Source organism: Leopardus geoffroyi, chromosome E2, assembly GCF_018350155.1.
Source record: "Leopardus geoffroyi isolate Oge1 chromosome E2, O.geoffroyi_Oge1_pat1.0, whole genome shotgun sequence".
NCBI classification, from domain to species: Eukaryota; Metazoa; Chordata; class Mammalia; order Carnivora; family Felidae; genus Leopardus; species Leopardus geoffroyi.
Genome location: NC_059335.1, coordinates 1,571,819 through 1,598,924, shown reverse-complemented (window position 1 = coordinate 1,598,924; position 27,106 = coordinate 1,571,819). Strand labels below are relative to the sequence as shown.

The following is a 27,106-nucleotide window of genomic DNA, read 5'->3' as shown; positions in this document are numbered from 1 at the left end:
CTACATGGGCCCTCATCCATGCTGCAAGGAAGATGAAAGTCATCTGCATGCTGTCCCCCTAAGGAAAAGCAACCTTGCCTGAAAATCCTTTTGCTAATAACTTTCTGCCCCCAACCTCCTCCCTATAAAATCTTCCATTTTGTACAACTCCTCGGAGATCCCCTCTACTTGCTAGATGGGACGCAGCCTGTTGATGAGGTATTTAGTAAAGCCAATTAGATTTGCAAAATTACTCGTTGAATTTTATTTTTTAACAATAGTCTGGTGTGTCCCTTTGGTGGTGTAGCCTTTGGGAATTTCCTGTGCTTCTCAGAGTCTGTAGTAACAGACCTCTATTTGGGACACTTGGCCTAGACTGCACTCAGAGGAAATCTGGGTATACGCTGTAAGAGTCAGCGACCCCATGCTGCATCACAGGAATCCAGGAACTCCATTTCCCCGGGCAGGCTCACGTTGTCCCGCGGCGTCCATCCCGAAATCAGGAAGGACCTCATTCCCCACGACTGGGCGGGGAGCCGCCAGGGAACCACACGCTACCCAGAAGCCTCCGCGGCAGGCCATCGTGAGAGCCGAGCCAATGAAAACGCAGCATGGATTCCGGTAGCGGCGCCTGTGGGCGGGACTTCCGGTGGCGTTCCCCTGGTGTTGCGCGTCTTCGAGTTCTTGGGCCGTTTGACTGGTGCAGGGTCTTGGGGACGCTGGGTTCCTTCGAAGCGGATGCAAGGTTCCAGAGGAGGTGATGTTCCCACCGCTGAGGCGGCTACGAGGCGCCCTCGTCCCCTGCCGTCGCCTGCCGCGTTCCGCCCCGCTCTTCCCACTGGTCGGAGGAGGAGGCCGCGCGCGTGAAGCCAGTGCAGGTGGGTGCTGCGACCCCGGGGCCCACGGCCGCCCGCCCCCGCCCGGAGGGCCGAGGCCAGAATGGAGGAGCGCCCGGTTAGCTCCCCGCAGTCAGGCCCCCAGGGCGCGAGCAGAGGGCGTTCTTGTTCTGGTCCCGGTCCCGCCCGCCCGTAGGGGCTGCTGAGTCGGGACCCGGGGCCGAGGGGTGAGGGGGAGGGTCGCTGGCAGGGACCGTGAGCTGCTGAAATCCGTGAAGGGGCGGGGATGGGAGGGGCTGCGATTTGCTGACTTAAAGAAATACGTATTTGTTAAGGTGACCAAAATGTATTTCTGCTATATATCTGGTCTTAGTGCATAGTTCCTGGCTCATAGCTTCCAAAACTGTTGGAATTTCCTAAGTTTTGACAGTGGTAAAGTTGTGTTTTGTCCTACGAATGGGGTGAGTTTTGGAAGCACCTAAGCTGGTTGCCTGGAGAACCAACCTGGTGATTAGAGGGTTGTAACTTTAAGTCCCTCCCCTCCCCCCAACCTGACCCCACCCCACCCGACCCGACCCGACCCTACCCGACCCCACCCGACCCTATCCGACCCTACCCGACCCTACCCTACCCTACTCCTTGGTAGAAGGGAGATGGGCTGGAGGTGGAACCAATAGCCAGTGGCCAGTGATTGAATGAGCCATGGTTATATGATGCAGCCTCCAAAGTACCCTTAAAGGACAGGGTTCAGAGAGCTTCCGGGTTGGTAAGCACCTGGAGATTTGAGGAGAGTGGTGCACCTGGAGACTGCAAGGATACTCTGTGCCCTGTTTTCGTACCTTGCCGTGTGCGTCTCTTCCATTTGGGCTGTTTCTGAGTTAATACCCTTTTGTAATAAATCGGTGATCTAGGAAGAAAAATGTTTCTCTGAGTTTTGTGAACCATTCTAGCAAATCAGTTAAACCTGAGGAGAAGGGGTCTTGGGAACCTCTGATTTATAACCAGTCAGTGGGAAGCACCAGTAACAGCCTGGGCTTGCAGCTGGCATCTGAAACGGCAGGGGGTTGAGGGTGGGGGTACCGTCCTGTAGGACTGAACCCTTAACCTGTGAATCTGATGCTAATTCCTGATACATTGTGTCAGAATTGAATTCTTGGACATCCTTCTGGCTTGTAAGAATTGATGTTGTGTGAGGAACCCCAGGGACCTCCCCCCAACTCCACACACACACACACACACACACACACACACACACACACTTGTTGGCATTGGTTCCAGGGACCTAATTTAGGGGCATATCCATATTTGAAGTTTAAAATTATTGAAAAGGGAATGGGAAACTAGCGAGGAGGACAACCCGGCAATAGACTCCAGGAGATTATATGGTGGGGGCTGGACCAGAGGAGCGGCAGTAGAGGAGAGATGTGGTAAGAATTTGGATAGATCAGGGACACCTGGGTGGCTCAGTTGGTTAAGCATTCGACGCTTGGTTTCGGCTCAGGTTATGATCTCATGGTTCTGAGTTTAAGAACCACACGGACAGTGTGGAGCCTATTTGGATTGATTCTCTCTCCCCCTCTGTACTCTGTCTCTCTCAAAATAAATTAATTAATTAAATAAAAGAATTTGGGGGGCGCCTGGGTGGCGCAGTCGGTTAAGCCTCCGACTTCAGCCAGGTCACGATCTCGCGGTCCGGGAGTTCGAGCCCCGCGTCGGGCTCTGGGCTGATGGCTCAGAGCCTGGAGCCTGTTTCCGATTCTGTGTCTCCCTCTCTCTCTGCCCCTCCCCCGTTCATGCTCTGTCTCTCTCTGTCCCAAAAATAAATAAACGTTGGGAAAAAAAAAAAATTAAAAAAAAAAAAAAAGAATTTGGGTAGATCATAAAGTTAGAGTCAACAGGATTTCCTGCTCCATCCAGCATGTCTGTGAATAAAAGGGAGTGAAAGACCATCCAGTTTTTATTTTTGCCTGGACATTTGAAAGAAAGGAGGTGGGGAAGTCCGTGCAGGGAGCAGGTTTCACAGAGATTTTGAGTTACATCTTAGACATGTGATTCTGAGAGCTCTCAAGATGGAGATGAGACTTCTCATGATAGGTGGGCTTGAAGGTTTAGAGGTGAGGGAAGAGGGCTGGAGATAAATGTTAGATGGTGGGGACCTCGGACTGGATCAGGTCAGAGCCTGGGGATCAGATTGAAGAAGGAGGGTTTTGAGGCTCTTTCAGATGGGTCCTGCGGTGGGGTAGGGAAGGCCTGGGACCCATGTGTATCGCTGATTCTCTTTCAGAGATGAGGTGAATTCTGGCCTGTGTGTGGAGAGAGGGCAGTCCAGATGAGGTGAAGTGTTGGCAGGATGACTGAGGTGTGAATTGGTGTGGCTCCTCCCCTGCAGGCTAAGCAGCCACTCGAGACCACTCCCTGTGGAACAAAGCCAAGGTCAGCTGAGCCCCAGACCAGGGCACTGCTGCCTCCCCTCCCCTCTGCTGTGCAGTCCAGGGCTCCCCACATACTGTCTTCCGAGATGATGGCACGAGAATTAGTAGTTTTCAGCGCTCCCCTTAACTTTAGAACGTATGAAACAGCTACTGATTTGAATACTAACAAAGCAGCATCCTTCCAAATACATAGGCATAGGCAGGCAACTAGAAATGAGCGCAGTGAATTACTTAAATTTATCCACACACTTATGATGTAAGTTTCATGCATCACATCCTCTTAAAAACTTACAAAGTGGGAAAAATACACTCCCAAACTTTTAAAGTCCTACCACTTCCTTTGTACTGAAAACAGACAAAACCCTGGATGCTGTGGACTGTAAGCTGATACATAGTGTGCTACTGATGTGTGATATCAGTATCACCCTGTGAGGGGGGAATAGTCTTATTCCCATTGTATGGGATAAGGACACAGACCTCCCTGAGGGTCAGTCTTTCTCCAGAGTCACATGGCTAGTAAGAGGCAGCAGTGAGCCCTGAGGAGCTCGGTTTGGACCAGCAGACTGACATTGCTTTGCCGGAGGGCAGAGCAGGCCTGGTGGTTCAGCTCAACTTGTAGGACCTTAACCGTGGTTACCCATTTCTCATGGCTTCCCTCCTTCTGCACCTGCACCAATGGAGGGAGGCGTGTGGACCCCAGTAAAGCTGTGCTTCTGGTTTCGTACGGGGCATCTTTGTGTTATGGTGGCAGTGCCATTGGGGATCAGGTAGGGGAAGGAGGGGCTAAATCTGTGTCTCAGGTGGGTGCCAGGCTGGTGGGGGTGGGGATCACAAACACGGGAGGAACTGGAGGGCTGTTGGGGGGGGGTGTGCATGTGAGGTGGAGGGTCGTAAAGCCTTCTGAGGAGGCAGTGGACATAAGACGGTTGTTGAGGTGCCCACAGTGAAGGTCAGACACCAGGGCGGGCGGGCCTGTTACCCCTCTGTGGCCTCGGCAAGGTTTTCTGGTGACCCTCACCTGGATTGTTTATTTGGGCTGGTAGATTAGTTGGGTGGGGGAAATGGGATCGGCCAGATTCATTGCAAGTCTGGGGCTTTGAACGAGAGGTGGTGAGAGGTCAGGATCGCTTCTGAGATTGTGAGACCCTCACACAGGTCTCTGTGGCTAAGCTAAAGCAAGAAACAGTTGGGCGAGGATACTTTGGTGTTATGATAGAAGACTCTGGCAGATTAGGAGGCCGGCTGCATTTGCACTGCCTGGGTTCCGTGTGCGGACTGGGCATGTTGGAGGGTCAAAGAAATGCCTACCGTGTGGTCCTGGGGGCTACGGCGGCATTGTCTTCCCTGTCCGAGGTCAGGTACCCCAGGCCTTCCTGTCCTCTTGCTCACGTACATGGGGCCTGCCTATGCCAGCAACTTCAGGCACTGATCGTGTCATCACCACTTGTAGGGACCATTGGGTTTAAGACTTTCCTCTGAAGGTCTCATAAATTTAGAAGGTGGGATGTTGATGTGGTGTGGGTCACTCTGGGTGGATGTCCGGTACTCTCTTTCTCTGTCTTTTCCCCTGGACACGCCTCTTCCAGGCCCCGGTGGTTGCTCGCACTAAGCAATAGTAGAGCCCCAGGCATCTGACCGAGGAACGTTACTTCCGCAACATCAAGAGATGCTCAAAAAAAGGTGGCCCTCACAGGGAGCATCTGTTCTGTGTCCATCACTGTATGATGCCTGGGGCAGTGGCCGCCTTATTTATACCTTTTCTTTCCCACTAACATTTCAGTTCTGACTTTCGGCTCTCATCCTTTCCCTTCCACTGCTTCCTTGGAGGACTAACGTTTCAGATGGTGTGAAGTCTGCACATATCCTTAAATGGTCCTTGAACACGAGCTACTGTAATGCAATCTTTATTTCTTTTAATTTATATCCAAGTTAGTTAGCATATAGTGCAACAGTGATTTCAGGAGTAGATTCCTTAATGCCCCTGACCCATTTAGCCCATCCCCCCTCCAGTAACCCTCTGTTCTTCATATTTAAGAGTCTCTTCTCTTTTGTCCCCTCCCTCTTTTTATATTATTTTTGCTTATGTTCATCTGTTTTGTCTCTTATGCTATTGGTCTTTCTCTAATTTCGCTTAGCATAATACCCTCCAGTTCTTCCCATGTAGTTGCAAATGGCAAGATTTCATTCCTTTTTTTTTTTTTTTCAACGTTTATTTATTTTTGGGACAGAGAGAGACAGAGCATGAACGGGGGAGGGGCAGAGAGAGAGGGAGACACAGAATCGGAAACAGGTTCCAGGCTCTGAGCCATCAGCCCAGAGCCCGACGCGGGGCTCGAACTCACGGACTGCGAGATCGTGACCTGGCTGAAGTCGGACGCTTAACCGACTGCGCCACCCAGGCGCCCCATGATTTCATTCCTTTTGATTGCCAAGTAATACTCCATTGTATATATATATATACCACATCTACATTATCCATTCATCCATTGATGAACAGGGCTCTTTCCATACTTTGGCTATTGTTGATAGTGCTGCTGTCAACATTGGGGTTCATGTGTCTCTTCGAAACAGCACACCTATATCCTGTGGATAAGTGCCTAGTAGTGCAATTGCTGGGCCGTAGGGTAGTTCTATTTTTAATTTTTTGAGGAACCTCCATACTGTTTTCCAGAGTGGCTGCACCCGTTTGCATTCCCACCAGCAGTGCAAAAGGGACCTTCTCTCTCTGCATCCTCGCCAACATCTGTCGTTGCCTGAGTTGTTAATGTTAGCCCTTCTGACAGGTGTGAGGTGGTATCTCATGGTGGTTTTGCTTTGTATTTCCCTGATGATGAGTGATGTTGAGCATTTTTTCATGTGTCGGTTGGCCATCTGGATGTCTTCCTTGGAGAAGTGTCTAGTCATGTCTTTTGCCCATTTCTTCCCTGGATTATTTGTTTTTTGGGTGTTGAGTTTGATAAGTTCTTTATAAATTTTGGATACTAACCCTTTATCTGATAGGTGTTTTGCAAATATCTTCTCCCCTTCCGTAGGCTGTGTTTTAGTTTTGCTGATTGTTTCCTTCACTGTGCAGAAGCTTTTTATTTTGATGAGGTCCCAAGAGTTCATTTTTGCTTTGGTTTCCCTTGCCTCTGGAGACATATTGAGTAAGAAATTGCCATGGCCGAGGTCAAAGAGGTTGTTGCCTGTTTTCTCCTCGAGGATTTTGATGGCTTCCTCTCTGCATTTAGGTCTTTCACCTATTTGGAGTTTATTTTTGTGTATGGTATAGGAGAGTGGTCCAGGTTCATTTCTCTTCATATCGCTCTCCCGTTTTCCCAGCACCATTTGCTGATGAGCCTGTCTTCTTTATTCCATTGGATATTCTTTCCTGCTTTGTCAATCTTGATGATTACAGCTTTGTAATTCATCTTGAAGCCTGGAATTGTGATGCCTTCAGCTTTGGTTTTCTTTTTCAACATTTCTTTGGCTATTCGGGGTCTTTTCTGGTTCCATACAAATTTTAGGATTGTTTGTTCTAGCTCTGTGAAGAATGCTGGTGTGATTTTGATAGGGATTGCATTGAAAAATAGATTGCTTTGGGTAGTATTGGCATTTAAAAAATATTTGTTCTTCCAGTCCATGAGTATGGAATCTTTTTCCATTTCTTTGTGTCTTCTTCCATTTCTTATAAGCTTTCTATAATTTCCAGTGTGCAAGCACACATTTCTGGGTCTGGACTCAGTCTTCTACCCAGCGCACACCAGTCACCAGCAGCCGTGGCCTTGTTGAAAGTCATTTGCAGAGGACACTTGGGGAGCCCACCTCTCCTCCCTGCCCTCACCCCTTTCTCATTTCCTTGCCCAGAGTCCCATCGTGGGCGCTGGCCAGGCTGAGCTCTGCGCAGAAGGCCTTCCTCTCACCGTCTTGAGTCCCCCAGACTTGTCAGCAGTCCCCTGGCCTTATCCGTGGGTGTGTCTGACAGGCATTCCGGACAAGGCTGCCTATGCTTGACCAGCATTTCTCTGCCTACAGGTTGCTGGCATGGAGCCCGGGACGAGGAGGCCCCTTCAGAGCAAGGTGTCTATAGGAGCGTCACGGGTCAGGACTCCAAAGCCAGGTCCGTCAGTCCACGAGGCCCAGCCCTGTGAGATGTGTGTCCTGCTCTGGAGAGACACTTTGCACTCGGCTGAGCAGGGTGGAACCTACCCTGAGCATGGCCTGTACACTCGTGGGGCAGACCTACACCTGCATCAGACGAAGCAGAATAGAGATAAGCTTGGCATAAAGGACGAGCCGAGCCCTTCATTTGTTAGGGGCCACACAGTTCATCTGACCTTGGCCTGGAGGGAGGGTGGGAAGGACTTCGCAGTCTTTCTCCTGCCCCCGGCCACGCAGTGGGTAGCCACACGGGGACACTGATGCAGGGAGGCCTTTGAAAGTGGACAGAATGGGTGTCTGTGCACTAAGCATGGGAAGCCTCAGCCACAGCACATACTGTGGAGCAGCCACAAGTCCACCCTGGATGAGACCAAGGAGACCAGCGAGTGAAGGTAGGACGCTTTGTAGGCGCAACTCCAACTTTCACACAGATTTCTTCGACACCTTGCTTTCAATTCCTTTTGCACCTACCCCAAAAAAGTAGAATCGTTGATTCATGTGATATTATGGTCATGTTTTGAGCAATTGTTTTCCATAATACTGGTACCATTTTATGTTCCTGTGCACCTGCCCACCGTGTGTGAAGTTTCTAGTTTCTCTTCATCCTTTGCAACATATAGATTTTTTTTAATATATATATAATAGCTATTCTAGGGATATATTTTGTAGTTTTAGTTTTCATTTCTCTAATGATTAATTTGTGGTCGTTGAGCATATTTGTTTTGGAGAAATATCTATTCAAGTCCTTTGCTCATGTTTTAATTGGATAATGTATTTTCTTTGTTATTGAATTAGGAGTTCTTTATACAAGTCCTTTGTATATTCTGGATATTAATCCCCTATCAGATTTGCAAATATTTTCTCCCCTTCCCCCATTCCGCATGTTGCATTTTCACTCATACGTGCATTTCCCATATGTTGATTGTTTTCTTTGGTGCACAGGCATTTTAAATTTTGATATAGTCCACTTTATCAATTTTTATCTTTCATTGTATGTGTGCTATATGTCTAGGAAATCATTGTCAAGTCCAGTGTGAGAAAGCTTTCTTCCCTTCTAAGTTACATGGTTTGAGAACCGTGTGTAAGTCTTTAATCCGTGTTGAGTTCATTTTTGTATAACGCTATAATGTAGCCCCAGTTTTCACATGTGGTATGTCCAGTTTTCCCTGCGCCTTTTCAAATGACTGGACTTTCCCTATTGAAGTCCTTTACGGCCGTGTCCAAATCATTTGACCATCTGTGAGAATTTATTTCTATGCTCTGAATTCTATTTCATAGGTGTATGTGTATCACTGTCTCACACCAGAATCACAGTGTTTTGATATATACTTTTATAAAATACTGTCTTAATTCCACTTTGAGGCCTGGCATGAAGCCAGTCAGCTCCCCTTTTGGAGTATCTGATTAATTCCACACCCCCAAATACTCCCCCTATCAGGCTCTCACCCATACCAGTCCTGATGGCCTTAACACCTCAGAACCAGGTACCGGACAGCTAAGGATGCCCCTGTGCCCTGGAGTCTAAGAAATTATTCAGCCCACACGGATCCTGGGAAACCTACCTTGCTATGCATACACTGCCCTTCCAGCTCCAGCTTGCTGTCACGCTGCCCCTCACTACAAGCCTCTGTTGGGTTCTGTCTGACCTTCTCTTGTTCCCAGCTGTAAGTTACAAAGAGCTTTGCCTTTTATCTATGTGAGTGGTATTTGTTCTCACCTGCCATCATCATCCTCAACAACACAAAAATTTTTTTAAAGACCTTTCAGTCTTACACAACACCTACACACCCAGAAGAGTACTCTGTGTGTGGTGAATGTTGTAAAGTTTTCAGCCAGTAGCCTGTCTTCTTTGTGCAGCAGGAAGTTCACAATGTCAGCATCGTGAGAGGTTAGTCAGCCAGAATTGCACCTCCCGGGCTAAATATGTGGGTTGGTTTCATGAACTCTTCCACCTTCAGAGCTGCTTGGGGTGGCACTGCCACCGTCTATCCGAGAAGCCATCCCTCTTCTACCAGGTGTCAGGGAGCCCAGCAGATTGCTGTGCTCTCTTCATCTGGAGTAGTCACCAGGGTTGGGGAGGCCTCATTCCTTACACCTTACCTCCTATCAGTTTGGGGGGGGGGACATCACCCAACTTCAGACAAGGGGACTTGAGCTGGCTTCACCTCCCAGCTCACAGAGGTTTCCCAGCGTTTCCCTTCTTTGGGGGCATTGTCTCTGTCTCATGAGACTTGTAATGGATTTTTCTAGCCACTAGGTTACCCCACACAGGAACTCCCTGGTCACCCCACTGGCTTTTGTGATAATAAGTGTTTTTTTTTTTTTTTTTTTTTTTTAAACGTTTATTTACTCTTGAGAAAGAGCAAGACACAGAATCCGAAGCAGGCTCCAGGCTCTGAGCTACACCACAAGATCATGACCTGAGCCAAAGTCAGACACTTAACCAACTGAGCCAACCAGGTGCCCCTAAAAGTATTCTTTAAACTATATTTACTGTATTCGCTGTGGGTGAGAACAGAATTGGACTCGGATGGAATGAAAGAATGAACGGGTTTTGGGGGGCCTCTCCTTTGTGTGTTTCAGAGGAAATAGGAGGATAAAGAAGAACTCTCAGTCCAGATTTGGTTCAGTTTGCATTGCTACATGATGCATCCCGGGAAAGTTTATAGGACTTCTGTACTCGGGGTGCAAAGAATATCTGTAGTAATCCAGTCTGCTAGTCTACTCGAGGGTGGGGTAGGGCAGTCGCCCTGGCAATCCTTGCATTCAGCAGCAGCATGAGTTGGGTCATTTGTACTCAGAGGCTGTCCCATATTCCAGGCATTGCTGAGGAATATAGCTCCTCAGTCTCCCCTGACGTACAGGCACTTACGGGGTATTTGTTATGATGTACAGAACCTCAAGTGCAAAGCTATGTCTTCACAGCTTCATTGAAGCTGGTATTTCTCAGTGATTTTTAAATACGATAAAAAGAAGTCCCAGTTTAGTCATAACCTCTGATTTCCTTTGTAAGCCTGTGCTCACCTTAATTCCCTCACTTCTCAGACTTCAGTGAGATCTAACCTCGTGCAGATGGCCAAGAGCTATTTTGGCCACGGGTGAATAGCTACATCATCATTGATTTCAGTAGTTTCATTTCTTCTGGGATAGTCTCAAGTGCCCATGCATTGTCACTGCAGTCGCACGTGGAATTATATTTACTTCCCAGTAAGGAAAAAAGATCACAAAATCCAATCCTGCCGCTTCTCTGTCTCCCTGTTCAGAAGCCCGCTGTCCCAATGTGGTAAGTCGCTCCCACTTTTGAGATAGGGTGTTAAATTCTTAAAAAGAATGGAATGCATGGAGTTAAGAGTCGGACATCACTAGCCCTTTTTTCTAACAGTGAAACTCCTACAATTGATTCCAAAGTTTCAGTCTAACATGAAAAGCAGTAAGATGGTATTTTAGATCCCAGCTCTGGGTGGACGTACTTTATGTCTGAGTGACAATTGCGTTTGCACTTTGGGGAACATCTGAAATAATTTCTGTGATCAGCAGACATTCCATGAAAATCTGGGTGTGACCCCCTCCAAGAAGCCGGAGCCCCCCTCAGAACGTTCAGACACCCCTTCCCAGCACCCCTCCTGGTGCTGCGGGACAGCTGCCGGAGGTCAGGATGGAGACCCGTGCGGAGGTTGGCGTCTCCATCAGGACTACGTTACCCAGAAGGCAGTGCGCCACACTGGGCCAGTGAGGGCTCAAGGAGCGAGGCACTTCCGCCCAGCGGACGGCATGTAGGCGGGCCTTCCGGCGTCGGCCTCCAGCGACATCTTGTAAATTTGGTTCTGTCCAGCGCTCGGAAGCTCAGGTTGCTGGGACTGCCCAAGGTGACGGAGCGGGGACGCGCAGGGCCGGCTGCTCGGAGACTCAGCGTGGCTGTCGTGCGGGCTGAGCACTGCGGTGCCACGGTCGCCGTGGCGGTTCCCATCCAGGTAAATGCTGCGTTTCTCTGGGCCCTCACCCCCTCAGCTCTTATTGATTGAAATTTCATATTTTTGTTCTTACGACGGTCCTGTTTACCTTGGTCTTCCGAATTCTGGAATGTCGCCTGCCCGAGGAGAGTGGCACAGAATACGTGTGCAGCTGAATAGCCGGCTGTAAGATTAGTGCTAACCTCCTGCACACGGCCAGGAGCTTATTGCTTGTACTCGTTGCTGTTAACCTCTTACCTTTGGGTTTCTTCCCGAGTAGCACGAGCGTCGCGGTGCAGCTGCGCTCGCCAAAGCCTGATCCGTTCCAGGGAGAGGGAAGCCGTCAAGGGCTGTTCTAAACATTAGCCCGCTGGGGCAAATGGAGTGGCTGCTCGTGGGCCGGGCTGGGGCTGAGGGTGGTAGCTCTGGTCGCGGCCACCGTCTTCCTGCGAATTGGAGGACAAGGTGAGCGAGGGTGTGAGCGCGCCCCCTGCCGGCCGACCGCTCCGTTCTCGCGTTCCCACTGGCCGGGGAAGAGCTGGGGTCTAGACAGCACCCCGGCACCCAGCTCCGCGGTTCTTCCGCGGCCACCATGGCCCTCTCCAAGGTTAAGCTGTTGTCTGATGTCTCAAGCAAGCACCCTTTATTGTTCGAGAGCTTCAGCATCTCTGTGGGAAGTCCTCAGCATCGTAGTTTAGATGAAAGATTGATGGGTTACTGCAGTCACAGCACCGTACAGTAACAGACTGTACTGTTACTGTACAGTTTCTGCCCGTGGTTTTCTACATTTATAAACACTGGTACTGTAGCCACATGTTTTGGGCTATACAAGCATACAGTTGTCTAACATTCTGTATTAAAGATAGCCCACTTTCCACAAGTAGTCGTAGGTTTAAATTTATGATTCCAGGGGCACCTGGGTGGCTCAGTTGGTTGTGCATCTGACTTCGGTGCAGGTCATGATCTCGCGGTTTGTGAGTTTGAGCCCCACATCGGGCTCTGTGCTGATAGCTGGGAGCCTGCTTCAGATTCTGTGTCTCCCTCTCTCTAAAAGAATGTAAAAAAAAATTTTTTTAATTTATGATGCCAGACTGGTTTTCAAAACATTGCCAATGTACATACATATAATAGTTTACAATATTTAGCTAATTTCTATAGTGTTACTAGCAGTGGGCAACGTCAGGCTTGTGATGTCAGCCTTACTGAGTTGGGTTTTTGGGTTTTTTTTTTAACATTTATTTATTTTTGAGACAGAGACAGAGCACGATGGGGGAGGGGCAGAGAGAGAAGGAGACACAGAATCTGAGGCAGGCTCTGAGCTGTCAGCCACAGTCTGACCAGGCACCCCACGCCTTACTGAGTTTTGCTTTATTTTTGTTCGTTACTGTTAACTTTACATTTGCATTTTTATTATTTTTTTTTTTATTTTTTTTTTATTTTTAACGTTTATTTATTTTTGAGACAGAGAGAGACAGAGCATGAACGGGGGAGGGGCAGAGAGAGAGGGAGACACAGAATCGGAAACAGGCTCCAGGCTCCGAGCCATCAGCCCAGAGCCTGACGCGGGGCTCGAACTCACGGACCGCGAGATCGTGACCTGGCTGAAGTCGGACGCTTAACCGACTGCGCCACCCAGGCGCCCCTACATTTGCATTTTTAAAAAGTGCTTACTGGAATTCTCACTTACATACACAAGATTTTTTAATTCACTAAGTATTAAAATTTTAAATAATTTAACGATTACGGAGGGTTCACGAATTTGTGTAATTTTTGCTCAACTGTGTAACTGGTCATTTCAGTTTTTATGACAAAATGTAACAGGAGCCCCCAGGAGCCCTTTGGTTTGAGAAATCTGTTCTTCTGTTAACTTGTAAGAGACATAATTTTTTGTCTTCCAAGTTAAGCCTATCCAGCTGAAATACGTCATTTTTTAAAAAAGATTATTAGGCTCCATACCCAACTTGGGGCTTGAACTCAAAGAGTCACACCCAACTGAGCCAGCCAGGTGTCTCTGTGTGCATTGTTTAAAGTAGAGGTGTAAATTTTTATGTTGCCACACAACAATTTATAAGCTGCTACTATTTTAATGCTCTGTAGCACCGCTAAAGCATGCAGATCCATGCACATATGCATGACCCGCTTCATGATCTCTGTAGTTTTTCCAATCTAAATCCTATGACAATTGTTTTCTTACTAGAACAGCTTTTTAATGTGCTAATCTCTTTTGGAACAATTACTCTTGTATGTTAAAGTGATGTTTAATGTTTATTCTTATTTACGACAATCTTGTCACTTTAAAAAAAATTTTTTTGAGAGAGAATGAGAGCTCAGGAGGGCAGACAGGGACACAAAGGATCCGAAGGAGGCTGTCGGCACAGAGCCTGACAGTAGGGCTCTAGCTCACGAACTGCGAGATCATGATCTACCAGCTGAGTCACCCAGGCGCCCCAGCCTTGTCACTTTTTGGAAATAGCTTCTCACGTTCTAAAACACTTGGGATTTTTATGTTTGCAGCTATGACTTGGTCTGCTCCCAGGAAAACTCAAGGATTTTAGCAAAACTGTGTAGTCCTTTTGTATTTGCAGTAACACCAAGCATGTGTTTATAACATGCGTACTATCAAGGTTTTGGCTTTGCTCTGAATCTTTTAGTACTATTGGGTTTGCAGTTGTAATGAAATCTAGGGGTGTTGTCTTTTCTCCACATTTTCTTTCTTTTTCTTAGATGCACATTGTCCAGATTTATTCTTCCCTCATCATTGATCTCACCCTTTATGGGGCATCTGGGTGGCTCCGTCAGTTATGCGTCCGACTTGGGCTCAGATCATGATCTCGCGATTCATGAGTTCAACCCCCGTGTCAGGCTCTGTGCTGACAACTCAGAACATGGAGCCTGCTTCGGATTCTGTGTCTCTTTCCCTGTCTGCTCCTCCCCTACCCATGCTCTGTCTCCTTCAAAAGTAAACATTAGGGGAAAAAATTTAGTGTTACTCTTTAAGCATATAGTCATTTCTTTTGTTTGTAGTTTTTGAGATTCTGTCTCATGATATAGTTTTCTTAAATTGTGATTTATATTTGTTAAAATTAATATAAAATTATTGTTCTTAAACTAACATGTTCACTTTCTGATCTTATTTTGTGCCCCATTACTAGTTTTACATTAACATTCCATAAACCTTTTAGAGGCTACATGCCCACAAGGTTTGTGGTCTTTTGATTGGTTATCCTCCTGTACCATCTTCTGGTAGTATAGGAGGGAAAATGATAGGATGTTTCAAGTAAGATACTTTGCTAAAGTAGGCAGGAATTCGTCATTGTAAGGATAAAAGGTAACGTTTCAGCGTCAGCAGTTTTATAGAATGGGGATGGAACAAAAACTAGGCCTTAGCTTCTTTCCTTTCTCTTAAGTTGAAACGGTCAGAAATGCAGTTACCCCAGCCTACTGGAGGCCGAGCACCCTTACTGGGTTCCCAGCACCAATTCCTTTATCAGAGCTTCATTTTGGACACACAATCACGTAAGCGGTGGTTTGATATGTTACCTTACCCAGTGGAGAGAATATATCTGCACCATTTGTTTCTGAACATTTATGGAAAAACTGGAAAAGGAAGTGTAAAGAGTCACATTCGTGACCAGCTATTAGGGCTAAACCAAACTACAAGATACAGGAAGAGAAGAGTGTATTTTGGGCCCAGGAAGAAGCAGAATACGAAGGAATAAAATGGAAGGGTCGGAAACACACTGAGACACGGACATAATTTATCCCTTATTCTTCCTGCTCGCTGGCCTGAGGGCAGCTACTCCAACACAACACGACCCCATCGGCCCTTTCACTCCTTTCTTCCCTCTCCTGGAAAGTCAAGATGCACGTGCTTTGGGCACAACCGAACACTCTCTGCCTTTTTTTATAAAGGCTGGATTTTCCCCCTTTGGCTTTCCTCCGTACCTAAAAATACTGTGTTTCACTTTTCTGTCTACACCCGCGATGGGACTTAAACTAACGTGGCCCTGCTCTTCCTGCAGGTTCTGCTTTCAGCAGAAGCACTTATGGACCCTGCACTGGTGAGTGTCAGGTGTCCTGGAACTCCTGCTGCCACCCTTCCTGCCCTTGGTGTCTAGAGCCTCTAGCTAAGCCCTCAGTCCAGGTCAGAGGTTCTATGCAGAGGGATCCCCCCTTGTGGCAAGTCATGGGGTGAGTGTGACAGGGTGTCTTAGGTTTAGGAATCGGTGCCATGGCTTTGGAGGACAGACAGAGATGAGAGTGGTTGGGGGAATGTTCTAGGTCTGCTAGGACTGTTACATCTGGTGAGAACAGAGGACAAGGAGGCTAGAGTCAGGCCTGGGGTGTAGCGTAGCCTGAGCGGGGGTTCTGTTCTGAGAGTGAGGGTGATGGCCACACAGTTCTGGAGTAGAGGAGAAAAGCAGCTGGCTCAGGTCTTCAGAAGCTGCCCCTGGCTAGAGTGCACTCCACAGCAGGGGAGAGGGAGACAAGGAGACGATGAACAAAGCTCATGTAGTCAAAGCTCTAGATCGGCCAGTACTGGTTGTAGCTGGGCCAAATAGCTGGCAGATGCAGAGGTAGGAGGTAGGAGAAGGATTTGGCTTCACCTAGGGCTGACCAGGGGCACCTGGGTGGCTCGCGTTGGTTAAGCATCCGACTCTGGCTCTGTCGTGATCTCACGGGTTGTGGGTTTAAGCCTTGTGTCGCGCCCTGTGCTAACAGCTCAGAGCCTGGAGTCTGCTTTGGGTTCTGTGTCTCCCTCTCTCTCTGCCCCTCCCGCACTTGCATGCACCGTCCCCCTCTCTCTCTCTCAAAAATAAACATTAAAAAAAGTTGTAAGTAAAGTAGGGCTGATCAGATTTTCTTTTTAAAAATATATTTATTTATTTTAAGAGAGAGAGAACACAAGCTGGCCCTACACACCCAGTGGGGAGTCCATCGTGAGGCTTGAACCCACAAACTGCAATGCAAGATCATGACCTGAGCAGATTTTCTCATGTGGAGGGGTCACAGATGACTCCATGGTTTTTTGTAGGAGTAGCTTTTGTAAGAATATGAGGAATTCTCTTTTGGCCATGTTGATTCTCAAATGTTTCAGAGACTTCCACGTATACGTTGACCACTGGAGAGCTGGTCCCCCACTTCTCAGGACATCCACACCAAGGCTGAACTCTGGATCTGATATGGTGGGGGCATGTTGCAGTCATAGTGGCATTGCCCTTGGGGAACAAGGGAGGAGAGCTGTGGACAGTGCATAGACAAGACAGCGTAACAGTTGTTACCAGGAATGTAGAAGGAGGTATGGGGAGGGGAACAACAGGTGGCCAGATTTTCATGGGGGTGGATATGAGATCAGAGCAATAATGGGGGTGAGTTGACAGAGTAGACTGGTACTTGTTCACCTGTGTACGCACCCCTCCAACCAGGCTCTTGTGGTGGTTCTCTCAGAGGGTCATCACATGAACTTACAGGACCTCCCAGGACCTAAATGACTGCCGAAGAGACACAACATAACTATAGAAGCAGAATGTTACCAAGGGTATTTAGATCTGCATGTGATCTAAACCAGCACCAAGGTCAAGTGGGGAAGGCCCTTCCCTTGGAGGTTAGGATCTATGATGCTGCTTCCATCTGGGAGGCAGGATGCTGGGGACTCAGACGTCTTGCAGGAAAGGGATGGGAGTCCTGCATCTCAGTGTGGGGGAGGGGGAGTGGGGGGTCAGGAGCAGGGAGTGAGTGAATCTGGAGGTCGGGGTTTGGGGCAGTTACCGGGTCCCGCCGGGAGAGGCTGCTTATGGACGCAACTGTCCCCATCATCACAGGGCTCCATGACCTTTGAGGACGTGGCCGTGTACTTTTCCCAGGAGGAGTGGAGGCTTCTTGACGAGGCTCAGCGACGCCTGTACCGGGACGTGATGCTGGAGGTCTTTGCCCTTGTTGTGTCATTGGGTAAGGCCCTCCCCCCAACCCCCACATCCTGGGCTGGCCCCTGGCTTTCCTCTTCATTCTGGGCACAGAGGCTGGGGCGTGGAGATAACCTCACAAGCAGCCCCAACACCAGCTGTTCAGAGGGGCCCTCGGTCAAGGTTTCTGGGACATTTTTGTTTCCTGAGGTGGTTTGGGGGCTGGTTGCCTTGGGCCTGCTGACCACTTAGCTGTCCCAAGTTTGCCTTAAGGACTTGCATCTTCTAGGTCCCCTGTTATCCAGCTGGAGCTGGGAGAACACGGGGTACATGACCAAGTGGGTACGCCTCCCAGTGGGGGACACTTGCACGTGGACGTTGGCGACAGGGAGAGGATGTGAAATGGCTGGGGATCCTGACAGGAACATGTCCCGGGCTCACAACACTGCTCTGATGCCAAGGTCAGAGGCTCTCCTGTCTTCCCTGCCCTTCCGTGACACTCTGCCCCCTTCCCTCACCTGTCTTCTACCCTTCATTGGGATCTCCCCCAGATCACTGCTCTTTCTGCTGTGCTCACCACCCCCGGCCTGTCTGTGCCCATATCCTCAAAATAATACTTGAACGCCAGTCGCCAAGGCCCTGGTGAAAACACACTCCCCGCCAGAAGTGAGTTGTGGACCCAGCCTCTCCTCCCTGCACCACACACCGTCCTCGTCCTCGTGTCTTCACCTGCTGAGTCCCCTCTGCCGTGTGAAGCACAGAACTGCCTCCTCCGGCTGCCGGAGCTGCTCAGCGTTTCTTCTCTGCTTTCAGGCTGCTGGCACACAGCAGGGGCTGAGGAGGCACCTTCAGAGCAGAGTGTCCCCAGAGGAGTGTCACAGGTCAGCATCCCGAAGGCAGATCTGTCCCCCAACGAGGTGCACAGCCCAGACTCCGAAGGGGATTTGCATCCGGCCAAGAGCCTGGGAGCAAGCCCTGGGCAGAAAGTGTGTGGGACAGGGGGGAAGCCTCAGGAGCGGCGGGAGCAGCACAGTAGAGAAAGACGCCCACGAAGGAGCACGAAGGGCCATGCCACCCACCCCCTACCACAGAAGCCCGTCCCTGCTGGCCCAGGCCTTCTCCCCCAGCTCGCTCACAGTCGGGGGACACCCACTGAGGACACCAGCTGTCCAGAGCCCTTTCACCACAGACAGAGGCGCTACAAGTGCGGTGACTGTGGGAAAGCCTTCTGCCGGAAATACAGACTCACCCAGCATCAGAGAGTCCACACGGGAGAAAGGCCGTACGAGTGCAGCGAGTGTGGGAAAACCTTCAGCTACAAACACATACTCGTCCAGCACCGGAGAGTCCACACGGGAGAGAGGCCTTATGAGTGCGGCGCGTGTGGGAAAGCCTTCAGTAACAAACCCACACTCGTTCGGCACCAGCGAACTCACACTGGAGAGAGGCCTTATGAATGCGGTGAGTGCGGGAAATTCTTCAGCCAAAGCTCCAGCCTTAGTGAACATCAGAGGATTCACACTGGGGCACGGCCTTATAAATGTGGTGAGTGTGGAAAATTCTTCACCTCCAACTCCAACCTGATTAAACACCGGAGAGTCCACACCGGAACAAGGCCTTATGAGTGCAGCCAATGTGGGAAATTCTTTAACCAAAGCCCCAGCCTCATTAAACACCAGAGAATTCACACTGGCGAAAAGCCTTACGCATGTAGCGAATGTGGGAAACTCTTTAGCCAAAGCTCCACCCTCATTAAGCACCAGAGAGTTCACACCGGGGCAAGGCCTTACAAGTGCAACGAATGTGGGAAACTTTTTAGCCAGAGCTTTGGCCTCACTCAACACCACAGAGTCCACACAGGAGAAAAGCCCTACGCGTGCCGTGCCTGTGGGGAATCCTTTAGCCACAGCACCCAACTTACTCAGCACCGGAAAGTTCACACCGCGGAGAGCCCTCCCCAGTGCAGGAGCTGTGGAGAAGTCTTCCGCCACCGGTCGGCTCTCATCGACCACCAGAAACTCCACAGCCCCGCTCGACCTCATGAGTGCACTGAATGTGGGAAAGCCTTCAGCCGCAGGTCTAACCTCCTGCGACACCAGAAAGTTCACAGGGGAGGAGGGCCTTAGAATGGGCGGGGGCTGCACCATGTCAAGAGCCCGTGGGGCATAGGGGGCTAGGCTGTACTTTCTAACCTGTCCAGAACCCTCGTGTTGGTCAGTGCAGGTTTCTCCCACGTGTGTCCCAAACACTGTATGTACCTCAGTGTGGATGGTTTCATGGCACAGGGTAGCTCTCCCTCTAGAGGCCTCCTACGATAGAATGAAGGGCAGTCCCAATTTTTGGGGACTAATCTTGTGTCCCAGATGTACGGGTTTGTGGTTGAGTCTGGAGGTTTCCCTGAGAGGAACCGTGTGGGTTTCTTTTTTTTTTTTTTTAATGTTTATTTTTGAGAGAGGGCATGAGCGGGGGAGGGGCAGAGAGAGGGAGACACGGGATCTGAGCTGTCAGCACAGAGCCCCATGTGGGCCTCAAACCCATGGACCATGGGATCCTGACCTGAAGCCAGACGCTTACCCAACTGAGCCCCCCGGCGCCCCAAGGCTCAGCTTCTCTTTCTCACACAGGATGTCACAGTGCCCCAGCGCTGTTGAGAAGTAGTGCTCTAGGGCCCAATGCAGAGCCCTGTGGCCTCGCATCTGCTGGGCTGGTATCATGGATTCCGGGCACCAGGTAGGAGCCATCTGTGCGGTACAGACACACTGAGCCAAATGGTGGGGGACTTGCAAAGTGGAGGGGCTGCGCTGCCTACGCCAATGCCCTGGGGGCTGTGGCCAATTTCAGGTAAGGGCCTTGTGGACGACATTCTGAGGCCCTATAGAGCTGACAGTGCTCCTGTGGCCGGGGTTCTATTGCGCTACAGTTAAGGTGTTGGGGGCAGGGGGAGGGTTGAAAACCAAACTCCTGGAAATGCAGACACGAAGGCAGCAGGCACAGGGTCTTTCTGACCCACGGAGCGTAGCTTGTAAACTCCGGTGCGGTTGCTGGCCAGCAGGATGCGGAGCTGTGTCCTGTGGGGTGGCCAGATTTCAATTTTCCAAGGTTTTCCCGATGTCCAGATTTTTCCGCAAAAGCATTTCCACTCAGCCTGCGATAGACTTCAAGTGTACTTGAAAACCGAAAACTGCTGCTGGTAGACTTTACTGGATGTGCGCTCATGGAACCATCGTACTCCACCACAGGTCCTTTGTCTTGTAACCTCTGCCTGGATTCCCACACAGACCGTCACTTTCTTTCGTACCTTCGCTAGTGTTCTCTAGAATTTTACATGTTGGAATCTTACTGTGGCTCCTTTTTACGGGTACATAATAGTACATAATTACTTCGACAATCACCAGTGAATACTTGGAATTTTTTTTTTCTTTAAACAAGTGGAAGACACCATTATTCACTCATCTACTCATCTAACAAAAAGGACGACGAGGGTTCGGGGGTTGTTGCCAGCCTGGCCGTCACAAGGCACAGTTGTGCCAGATGTACATCTCCATCCCCCTGGCAGTGCGAGGCCTGAGTCCCAGCGAACTGAAACAGGCCAAGCTCTCCCCAGGGGAATATGGTTGCTCTGAGTTCTGCCGGCATCCTCACCAGTAGGAGCCTGGTCAGATTTGTTCCGTCTTTTCCACGAGTGTTTTTCAAAGGTGTGTGAGTGCAATCTCCCCCTGCTCGAATCGTGCATTTCCCCTCAGAACTGTGTGCCACCCGTATATGTGTGTATTTGCCAAGTCTACTTGCTGTGGGTGCTGATGAAAAGTAAAGCATTGGGACCTCACGCTAGTGCAATAAAAATATTAAATGAAAACGTTTAAAATGTTCTTACACGCATTTCCTCCCTCGTTTGTGCTGTTGACCGTGTGTTGGCCACGTACACCCTGCACTTGAGGGTGTGGTTCTCTGTTGAAAGGAGCATTAGTCCGGCCATCGTAACCTTTCCCCGCCGCTAGCTGCAGACATGAAAGTTGCCAACCAGATGTGCTGCCTTTGAGAAGAGAGGCAGTAAAGGTCTGTTTTCCCAGCAATACTCACTGTACAGGAATAGGAAAGGACACGTTTTAAATATTACTACTACCCTGCAGTAAAAGAGTAAATCAGTTTAAACTTCAAAATCAGTTTAGTTCTCCCCCTTCCACAGCACTGCCTGATAAACACTGCCTTTGTCTACTTGGGGCCTGGGGCCCCCTATCAGATTGTGCTAAATAATGTGACTTCCAGGTGGTGGAACAGCTGGAGACTAATGTCAGCCCCACAAGGGCTCCTTGCCCCAGGATACCGATAAACAACAAAAACCCAGAGAATTAAGCACTTTGCCACATACTTCCTATTCTAAGCAAGATTTTGTCCTTAAAACTTAATTATGTAAGTTTATTTAAATATATAATTACATATGATGTAAAACCCCTAAATCAATATTCCATCCTTGTTTTCTTCTTGGGTCTTTTCTATCCACCCCACCTCCACCCACAGCCAACATACATAGATGGATCCTGAGGGACATCCTATCAATGTCACTGAATTCTTAAAATTGGAATGTTTTTCAAAATGCATTTCATGGGGCCCACGTAGGTGGCTCAGGCTCTTGACTTCAGCTCAGGTCACATGGTCTGAGGGTTTGTGAGTTCAAGCCCCACAATCAACCCTGGGCTGACAGCACAGAGCCTTCTGGGGATTTTTTCTCTCTGCCCCCCCTCAACATAAATAAGCAAACCTAAAGAAAACAAAAACATGCATTTCATTATTCCATCACCAAAACAAGTATAAATTGTATTACTTCTCTATCTAGAAGCTGCTGAAAACAGTTACTGCAGCTTTTTGGTGGTATAAGACCATCATTACCTGGTCTTAATGATTCCAAAGGTCAGAACAGTCTGTTCACATAAGGGCAAATCTACACATCCCTCCCTCCCTATGGGGGCACAGGCCTGAACACAGTTTTGGGGTTGAATGCTCATCCTCTACCTTTCCCCCAAGACCTGCCTCCTTTCCTGCTCCTTGACCGAAGATCACTTCTGCACTTACCTTCATAGGCAGCAAGGCATCCGTGGAGCATCTTTGTCTCGGGTCATCAAATAGAACTTCCTTATATGGCAGTAATCTCCCCCTCCTCTTCCTACAACTTGTAGAAGGACGCCTCTCTCTGCTTCACCGGCATAAAGAGAGAAAAAGCTCATCTCATCCAAAAAAAAAAAAATTCCACATTTGCCAAAACGTGTGTCAAAGGGAACACTTAGGTGTGGTCAAGGAATGAGGACACACCTTCCAGGGGCCGTTAGAACAGCTGCCACCACCTCACAGTGTTTTTAGGCCTAAGAAGGTCCTTAAAACGTTCACCTATATGTAAGATATAATAAGTATATATAATATAAAAAATAAAACATATATATGTAATATATATAAAGCTTGGTCATTCTAATTTGAAGTTACTGCCAAATTATCTACGATGTCCCCCATTCTAAAACTCACTCATTGCAACTCTGCCGATAGTGTTAGGGGTGCTAACCCTTGTGGGTTCTACCACCTCAGAAACTTCCCCCATACACCGAGGTAGTCAGAGGGAACCACTTTATTATTCTAGAACTACAGCAGACAATAGAGACGGCCTATTGGCTCTATGGTAGACAATATGATAGACTACGCACGCGTTCTCAAGATCAGCAGCAAAACCTGGGTCTTCGCAGCGAGACCCCTTCTCCTTGCCCCTCGATCCACCCTTGCTTCACAGCGTTTACCCTGTGATCGCACCTGGTAATCTGGGTCCCCTCTGGGGTTGGCCCTTCACCACTTCTATCCGAAGGAATGGAACCCTTCCTCGGTCTGCAACTGGGCAAGTTACAACTTACAGCCAGACGCCACATTAAGCCGCTCAGAGACGAGGGGTTCCGCCGCTTCTCCGAGGCTTAGTTTTCATGGAAATGGCACCAGGCTTTGAACAGCTTTCTTGGCGTTGTTTTTCATTCCTTAGCGGCCGCTCGGCTTGCCACTCCCACCACCTTCTTGTCTCCGGACTCCCAGAGCGAAAACCAGGCCAAAATCGTTGGTTTCCCAGCAGATGGGTTCCTCGAGTGGTAGCGGGAAGCTGGGCGCGCGGGAGGAGGCACCATGTCTGCGCTTGCCCGGGGATGACCACCACCCTGTGGCACGACCATCCACCAACAGGAGTGCGGGGTGCACAAAGCGGCAGAACGGCGGGTCCCAGGGAGCCCCTGGCGAGCACCCTGAGGCACCTGCCTGGAGGACTGATCACCAATCACCTGGAGGATTACGCAGTCCAGGGCCGGAAGTTCGCCTGAGGTGTCAAGGAGGATTGGGGCGCGCCTGGGTGGCTCAGTCGCTTAAGCGTCCAAACTTCAGCTTCAGCTCCGGTTACGATCTCAGGATTTGTGAGCTGCCAAGAGGCACCCACAGGGGGCTCGGGGTGCTGGAGACGGCCCCTAGGTCTCAGAAAAGAGCCCGCATGCGTGCCCGCGCCCATCGCCGGACCGCTGTCGGACCCGCCCCTGCCTCGGAGGCTATCGCACGGCTCACGACGCGGGAAGCGGTGCTCGGCCCCACGGAGAGACCAGGGGGCTCCACGCCGAGGGGAGGGCGCTGGGACGCCTGGCAAGGGCTACTCCGCTCGAGAAATGAGTGGCGGCAGGGCCGTCGGGGGAGAGCCTTGATCGCAGAAGTTCGTTCCCCCAATCCTGGCCCGCCGGGGTTGCAGAGATGCCCGACACGCGGGCAGTGGCTTGGAGACGAAGGGAAGCACAAGGCTCCTTGAGCAGCCACTGGTCGGCCTGGGAGTCTGCGCTGCTCCGGGACGCACCGCTGCGATGCATCACAGGTTCAAACCCCCACCGTCGCTGTCGGGCGCGCCTCCCTCCCCCATCCGACTCCTCACTCCACCCGGGCTCCTCGGGCGCACTTGGGTGGACGGACGCTCAGGGGCCAAGGCGAACCCGCTCTTGGGGGCTGACCTCGAGTGGTCCGGGGGCGCACAGCGCGGAGGGACGGCCTCTCCACTGCGGGGAGAACCGCTTACGAGGCCGCGGAGAAGGAAGGAGGGTCCGCTGGGCCAGCGGCCCCGGCCCAAACGGAGCCGTGGAGCAGGGCGAGGCCAGGCGGGTTCCGCATCCCTGCCTGCGCACCGCGCACCCGCCTGCAGGGAAGGAGCTAGTGGAGTGGGAGGAGCGGCTCCCCGCACCGGAACATCCGTCTTGGGTCTGGTTGCAGCCGAGCCCAGCGCGGGAGAGCGGGCTCACCACGAAGTTCGGCTCAAGGAGCTCCAAGGGGAGCCTGCACGGACAACACCTCCGGGCCTGCTTTGGACCCCCGGCCTCGGCCGCTGCCTGGTCCCTGCGGCGGGGGTCACACGGGCCAGAGGACGCCCTTAGGCGCCGGAGGATTGAAGCAGCCTCGAGGTCGGGGCTCGCGCGTGCGCGGTTACTGCCGCAGAGACCCAGGGTTCCAAGCGAAGGAAATTGCGTTACCGTCCACAAAGCAACCTTCTGAGCTAATCCGCACGCCCACTTCAAAGCACGGGGGTTGGAAACCTTGCCAGCCCTTTCCTGGCAGCAAAAATAAATAAAATAATTAAAATTAAAAAAAGGCTAGCCTTCGAGTGAAAAAATTACGGGTCCGGATAAGGACTCTATCTACGGATCATGGGAGCCTCCTGGGTTCGACTACCGGCCCCCCAACACGATCCCATCGCTGCCACCCCGGAGCTCCTGGGGCCACCTGGCCGACTCAACGGTCGTGTCTGCGCGGCGCTCGGAACGCGCGGGGGCCGCCGCGGGCCGGCTACGTCCTCCCGTCTGTCCGCACGCGCAGCTGCCCGTCCGGGACAGAAGACTGGGGCTTGTTAGAAACTTCCGTGGAGTCATCTCCGACCGCCGGGCCCCGTGGGGAACCGCGGCCAGGCCCTGAGCACCTTATCCCCGCCCCCCTGCACGTTCCGTGACGCTCCTCACCTCCGGAGCAGGATTCCGAAAAATCGAGCGCAAGAAACCACGGAAACACAAGTGCAGCCGGGGTCCGCCCTCCCCGGCCCCCCGGGCGCGGCCGGTGCATCCACGTCTATCGTTTGGGACTTGGGAGAACTTCGGCGGAGGCGCCTCCGACCACCGGACCCCACGAGGAGCCGCGGCCGGCCCGAGCACCTTACCCCGGCCTCCCCGCACGTCCCGGGCCGGCCTGCCCCTCCGGAGCGGGCCGGCTTCTAGGCGCGGGGGCACCCTCTCCCTTTCCCCCGCGGCGCCACACTGGGTTCCCGCAGGCAGAGACGCACCAGCGGGTGCCGGTCGACCGTTCCCCCTTCCCTGGGAGGGCCTACGAGCCACTCCCTAGTAGAACGGCGCATTCAATCTCCAGCGAACTGATGCGCGGCGACGCGCCGGCGACCCCGGGATGATCCCGCCAGCGCCCCCGGCCTCCTGGAACCCTTCCTCGGGTACCGCCGCCAAATCCCACCCCTTGTCGATTTCGCCGGAGCTCCGGAGGGAGGAACGTCTAAGAGGAGCCACCAGATGGCGCCCGACAACCGGCGCGAACGTCCCCAGACTCATCTGGATCGCGGCCGTCGAGGGCGCGCTGCCTGCCGCCTCGACGTCCAGGCTTCGCCCTCCCCACCTCGGACTCGCAGACTGTGCGATGTGAGATTTTGCCTCCTGCCAAGTAGGGGGCATTCCCGCCTACCTCCTTCCCGAGCACCGCGTCTTGGCCTAGTCCCAGCTCCTCTCTTTCTGCTTCCGCATCCTGCATGTGACCGGCTTCGTGCGCCCTGGATGGCGTGGAAGTGCACCTCCTTTCCAGGGGGTCTGCGAGTAGTAAGAGGTTAAGGCATTAGCCTTTCTTGTCACTCCGTTACCTCCGTAAATTAAAATCCCGCGGGCACATTTTTACACACTGGTAAGGCTGGCAAGAAGCTTACTTAGCTTTTCAGAAGACTTACCATTAGAAGTTCGCCAAGGGAAATGCTGTTGCATCCACACGACTCTTGACACAGAATGCTACGGGCACCGGTGACAGTCACAACAAAGTTTACTGCAATGAGAGTCAAGGCCGACATATCGGGACCAACACTCTTGATAAGAGTGCGGCCTCGAACAGCTGGCGTACAGAGTTTTTATGGCCGATCACATCGTTTTATCATCACCTGGGAACAGAACAGAGAAACAGTTCCCAGATGAGTTAGAAACAGTTGCCAGATGAGTTAGAAACAGTTGCCGGATGATATGATTATTTTAGACAGTCTGCCCCCAAGTTGCAACCAGTGGATCTCCTTGACCTTGCCTCTGATGCTCTTTTCTTTGAGCTTTTGTTTCCTTCGTTGGTGAAGCCTGATTTACAAGAGTATGAAGCATAATTTACAAGAGTAAAGCAAGGCTGTTATCTCTTGACCTTCAGTGTCAGAACAAAGCTGTTATTTTACAAGCTAGGTGTTAGCCCTACACTACACTTTAATCCTTACGTTTCTCCCTTTTCTTGTCAGTGAATCAATCCCTTGATTCATCATTAGGAACTAAGGGGACGTAGTTGGACCTAATCATCATAATTTTTATTTCACCAACTCGCCTCTTGACATACTGTACTAACCAATTGATAATGCATGGGCCGATAGTTAACCCGAGAAGTAACAATAGCAGTGGCCCAGCTATGGTGGTGAGCAGTGATGTGAGCCAGGGGGACCAAGAGAATAAATTCTGATACCAATTATTACCGGCCTTTTCCTTCACATTCGACCTTTCTATTTGCAGGGCAACTGTATAACCCTGGTATGTTAGCCAATTTTTGTTCTTGATCCCTGTGTCCACATCCATAGGTAACCATACAGG

General features: G+C 50.7%; 2 protein-coding genes and 1 long non-coding RNA gene across 12 annotated transcripts in view; 2 read left to right on the top strand and 1 right to left on the bottom strand.

The window, feature by feature from the left end:
* LOC123577872 (zinc finger protein 304-like) overlaps positions 1 to 27,106 on the top strand; it is a 573,883-nt gene that overhangs the window by 82,793 nt on the left and 463,984 nt on the right. The window lies entirely within an intron of this gene.
* LOC123577896 (zinc finger protein 501-like) lies at positions 631 to 21,105 on the top strand. 9 transcript variants are annotated; one of them, XM_045440294.1, is made up of 7 exons: positions 631 to 857; positions 7,262 to 7,779; positions 10,925 to 11,358; positions 15,360 to 15,528; positions 16,786 to 16,942; positions 17,160 to 17,286; positions 18,054 to 21,105. In XM_045440294.1, the coding sequence occupies exons 5-7, from the start codon at positions 16,826 to 16,828 to the stop codon at positions 19,364 to 19,366; spliced, it is 1,557 nt and encodes a 518-aa protein (XP_045296250.1). In that variant the 5' UTR covers positions 631 to 857; positions 7,262 to 7,779; positions 10,925 to 11,358; positions 15,360 to 15,528; positions 16,786 to 16,825; the 3' UTR covers positions 19,367 to 21,105. The 9 variants fall into 9 exon arrangements, with proteins under 9 accessions (XP_045296250.1, XP_045296256.1, XP_045296253.1 ...); XM_045440297.1 differs by lacking the exons at positions 631 to 857; positions 7,262 to 7,779 and adding an exon at positions 9,767 to 10,670; XM_045440298.1 differs by lacking the exons at positions 631 to 857; positions 7,262 to 7,779 and adding an exon at positions 9,767 to 10,670 and having other exon boundaries at positions 10,922 to 11,358.
* On the bottom strand, positions 20,660 to 22,435 carry LOC123577947. Its single transcript, XR_006702153.1, has 2 exons — positions 22,311 to 22,435; positions 20,660 to 21,319 (listed from the first exon to the last, which is right to left on the bottom strand). It is a non-coding gene; the product is annotated as an uncharacterized LOC123577947 (long non-coding RNA).

Bases quoted from the DNA above. Each gene is read 5' to 3' on its own strand.
- LOC123577896 (XM_045440294.1), top strand. From the start codon at position 16,826: ATGACTGCCGAAGAGACACAACATAACTATAGAAGCAGAATGTTACCA. The intron at 16,943-17,159 runs GTTAGGATCTAT...CCATCATCACAG, and splicing joins GGAAGGCCCTTCCCTTGGAG to GGCTCCATGACCTTTGAGGA. The intron at 17,287-18,053 runs GTAAGGCCCTCC...CTCTGCTTTCAG, and splicing joins TGCCCTTGTTGTGTCATTGG to GCTGCTGGCACACAGCAGGG.